A 4,753-nucleotide genomic window follows, 5' to 3' on the forward strand; every position below is an offset into this window, starting at 1 on the left:
TTCCTTCCATTAGATTTAGGTGAGGTTTTTCATACATTTTTTTTCTTCTTAGTCTACAGAATTACAGTTTCATTGATCCATGTTGAATTTATTCCTAGGAGCTTATCTTGGGCATATATTTCTTTTCCTCATCTTCCCAAAGAAAGCAGAAATTTGAGAAAATCAATAAGTTTTAGACAATTTAACAACCAGATGATGATCATAGTTGTTGACAAAAAGCAACATGATGGGGCTTTCCTGGTGGCACAGTGGTTGAGAGTCCGCCTACCGATGGAGGGAACACAGTTTCGTGCCCCAGTACGGGAGGATCCCACATGCCGCGGAGCTGCTAGGCCCCTGAGCCATGGCCGCTGAGCCTGTGCGTCCAGAGCCTGTGCTCCGCAACGAGAGAGGCCACAGCGGTGAGAGCCCCGCGTACTGCAAAAAAAATAAAGCAACGTGAAATTCGACTCTCTTAGAAATGAGCATTGATACAGTTGCTTAATACAGTGATGATTATTATATCTATCAGTTTTCTTGGGACACTTCTTTAGATAAAAAGACTAAAATCAATTTCTAATTCTATTTATGTGCTTTTTCATGTGTGTATCTCAAGATATTTATCATTCAGTTAATGTACATAATACTCCTGTGAAACTCACAGTTTGAAAACATGAATTAACTTATTTTACAACTGGGTGAACTGCAGCCTAAAATGGTTGAGCTGCTTAAGGCATCTGGACAAGTCTAGGGAAGTTAACAGCAGCCCAAGTTCCAAGGCCTGTATAATTAATATTGTAACCAGGAAATGAGTTCCTCTTAAAAGCAGAAAACTGTTACTGTGCTAACACATCCCCAGTGAAACCCTTAAGGGTGTTTTTTGTTTTATTTGTCTGTTTGTTCTCCTGGCTCTATTCTTATTTATTTACATGAAAAATGTTTGAAACTTTGTCTCAACCAAATCCTTCTCTTCAATGCTAATAATATTGTTTATCTTGTGTGTGTGTCTCACTCTTGGTAGGTTCCTTTTCTAGCTGTTTTCTTAATTTTTGCTTCCCAGCGTTCTTTTTTTGGCCATATACTTAGTATTTAACCATTTTCTTATGCTGATAGTATGAGATTCCATTTATTAGATTTCTTGCTATTATCTTTTGACTTAGTAAATTTGCTGTAATGCCTCATTGATTTTCTTGTGTATCTTTAGAATGTAATTTAAAAAATTCTATTCACTCTGGGTCTATGCACTCCCCCAGCAAAGTGCCAAGGCCTCCTAAATACCTCTCTTTTCTTTTCCCTCCATCCCCAGAGATGCTATCTTAGTTCATTCTTATTGGATTCACTGGACCACCACAGTGGCTTTCTGACAAGGGTATCCTCTTGCCTGTTGTTTTTAATCATCATAGATAATGTCTCCAGAATCACGTTTCTATAGTTTTTTGGGTTTTTTTTTGCGGTACGCGGGCCTCTCACTGCTGTGGCCTCTCCTGTTGCGGAGCACAGGCTCCGGACGCGCAGACTCAGCAGCCATGGCACACGGGCCCAACCACTCCGCGGCACGTGGGATCTTCCCGGACCGGGGCACGAACCCGTGTCCCCTGCATCGTCAGGTGGACTCTCAACCACTGAGCCACCAGGGAAGCCCAGTGTTCAAGTTTTGACGTTTCACTGTATTCTTGGAAAAAAAAAGTTTTGCTTCTCCTGATTTCAAAAGAAAGTCATTACAGAAAAAATGGAAAATTCAGAAAAGTACAGAAAAGAAAAAAATAATAAATCACCAGTAATTGTTCCACCTAGATATAACCTCTATTTATATTTTAGAGGCTATCTTTCTAGTTTTGCTTTTTCCTAGCAACTGCAATTATTTTTTATTTTAGTCCTTGTGCTAGCCTCCTCAGATAAAGCTGTGTACAAGGATCTTACAGAATAGAGATCTAATAAATGGGGTACAGTGTAACCTACCTTCCCCTCCACCCCTCCTTCATAATAGAAGCTACTTCTGGTCTTTTTGGGGGCCATGTCTGGACTTGGTATATAGAGTTAGTGACTAAAGAAGGACACATGTTGGGACTTCCTTGGTGGTCCAGTGGTTAAGACTCCGCACTCCCAATGCAGGGGGCTGGGATTCGATCCCTGGTCAGGGAACTAGATCCCTCAGGCATGCTGCAACTAAAGGAGCCGCATGCTGCAACTAAGACCCAGCACAGCCAAATAAATAAATAAATATTAAAAAAATAAAAAAGGGAATTCCCTGGGAGCACAGTGGGTAAGACTCCACGCTCCCAATGCAGGGGGCCTGGGTTCAATCCCTGGTCAGGGAACTAGATCCCACGTGCATGCTGCAACTAAGAGTTCTCATGCCACAACTAAGGAGCTGGCGAGCCGCAACTAAGACCCGGTGCAACCAAATAAAAATTCAAAGAAAAAAGTACACGTTTATATTTTTAACAAAATAAAAGAAACCAGGGGAAAACCAAAATTTTTTCACACAAATATTTTAATAAAATTATCACGTAAAGTTGTATATATACATATACAACTATTTACAAATATGTAAGCATATGTACAAAGACTAGAAAGGAATATACAGAAAAAATATGTGTTAGGATACTGGGGTTCTGTTTCTTTTAAATTATTTTGTCATTATTTTACACTGAGGTAGGACAATTGTAGTGTTAGAGAATCTTGTATAAATGTATTTGTTCAAGAGCTTCCCTGTCAATATCCTTTTCTGGGTATACATCATAGTTCAGTGGTACCTCTTCAACCCAGGGAGATAACTGTATATTAACCTGGAAAAAAAAAAGGTCATAAACAAATATGAAAATTGCAGAATGAACCTATTCTCTTGAATTTTGAGAAATCATGACTAAGTAATTGAACACAAAAGATTTTTATTACAATGAGAGGGACTAAATTCTACATGGTGCCACATACTTCTTTGTCGTACTAAATGGTAGGTTTGTGGATTGAGGGACTAAATTAATTTACCTTGATTTTGGAATTTGAAAGAATAAAGAACATATAGTATAATTATTTTAATGTAAATAGTTTAATAATTAAACTAGCTTAAACAATAAAAGATTAAAACAACTATGGGAGTACACAGAGAAACGGTTCATATACATAGAGTGATGGTGCTAAGAGGTTGCACGAGAGGGGGTAATCTCCCTCCATAACCTTTATCAGGCCCTTCCCTTCACACTGCAAACCTGGGTCTCCAGGATACAGAAATTCTGGAGCCACTAATGGATATATTTGTTTAAAGAAGTTTCATTAAATAGGAAAGCAATAACGTTATTCAAGAATTCATATATAAGGACTCTTTCAAAAATATTTTACTTTGGTAAGTGAAAATCACTGAATTATTTCAATACATAGATATTATAAACTGGAGACCACATATTTTACAAGGTATGTTTTTATGAGTATGGAAAAGTATGGTAGAATCATACCACTCATGGGGTAGGGATCTCATGGGGAGGGAATTAGGTGGGGGGAAACTGGGGAGATCAACATCGTTTCTTTATATATCTCTGGATTATTTCCCTTGTTATGACAAACATGAATTACTTTTGTAATTTAGATGATTGACAAAAATTTTTAAAGAAGGTATTATTGATTATTGTTTAGTTTTTTAAAGGAAGAAATATATATTTAAATTTGGCAGTGCTTATAATGTGAGGAAAGAGATATTAAAGAAAATGATAATATGACTCTGTACTAAGAAATGCCACAGTATCTTTCATCTAGGGATCTCAAAGAGCTTTACAAACATTAATTAACCTTTATAAAAGGGTCAATTTATTGGGCTGAATCTTATTATTAAGTATCAGCCTTATTTTGTACGGAGAATCTGAGGAACATAGAAGCAGTTTGTGCAAGATTCCAAACTTGACCTAGAAGCTCAACTGTGTTCAGGATGTGGGCCTCCAGTCCACTTACTGATTCTAGATACCTGAACAGCTCTGTTCCTTTTGTTCTCAGGAAAAAAGTTATGATGTGGGTGTTCTAAGTCTCTTACAAATACTTAATAGCATTTGTTAACCTAAATAAAACTGTAACCCCACAGCTGGAAAAATTGGGTGGAGAAGCAAAGGAATCTGTACACTTTCAGAGCTCTTGATGCCAGTGAACAAACCACAAATCAGTTCTTAAGCCATAAGGTTTTGCTATTCTTTCTATCATTGTCACTATATTCAGACAGAACATTTCTAGAATATTTTAACAGCTATCAGAAAAAAGCAGAAGTTTTGACAATAAAAATGCTGGGAAAGAGGCTTACATACCTGAAGACTTGAGAGAGAATCTTCAAGACTTGGCACTGTCACTAATAAGGATCCTCGTTTCCTTACATTATGGCTGATATATTCCCAGGCTCTATAATACATTCAAAACTTACATGTTATGCTTTACCAGACGCTGGATATGTTTTCAAAATGAGGATGACAAAAAAAAATATAGCCCAGGCGATATATAGAAATCCAGATGGGTAAAAATGTTTGCCAGCAGAAAACAGGACCGCAGTGATACTAGAAACTGGTAAATTCAGTTCCTGAAGGGTTGTTGGCAAAATTGTGAAGTTACAATACTGAGAGAGATTTAACAAGATGGGGATTAGGGTTAATACAAGGGATTGTGGGTAAGGCCAAAAGGAAGTTTTCAGAACTGATAAAGGAATCAAAGCTGGATCAGCATTAAAGCCTCTTCAATTCTTTATGAACCGTCAAACTTTCTGCAGAATGGAACAGGGCTGAGGGGTGTGAGCGGGAAAGAG

The 4,753-nt window shown here is 37.6% G+C and overlaps 1 protein-coding gene across 1 annotated transcript in view; it reads right to left on the reverse strand.

Moving 5' to 3' along the window:
- Positions 1-2,467: 2,467 nt before the first annotated feature.
- LOC103089565 (uncharacterized) overlaps positions 2,468-4,753 on the reverse strand; it is a 25,722-nt gene continuing 23,436 nt past the window's right edge. Inside the window, exons 7-8 of the mRNA XM_007464813.1 lie at positions 4,266-4,356; positions 2,468-2,768 (exon numbers count right to left, since the gene is read on the reverse strand). Coding sequence (XP_007464875.1) covers positions 2,652-2,768; positions 4,266-4,356 — 208 coding nt within the window. The 3' untranslated portion in view covers positions 2,468-2,651. The remainder of the gene's footprint in view (positions 2,769-4,265; positions 4,357-4,753) is intronic.

This window comes from Lipotes vexillifer, unplaced genomic scaffold (assembly GCF_000442215.2).
Source record: "Lipotes vexillifer unplaced genomic scaffold, Lipotes_vexillifer_v1.1 scaffold324, whole genome shotgun sequence".
NCBI lineage: Eukaryota > Metazoa > Chordata > Mammalia > Artiodactyla > Lipotidae > Lipotes > Lipotes vexillifer.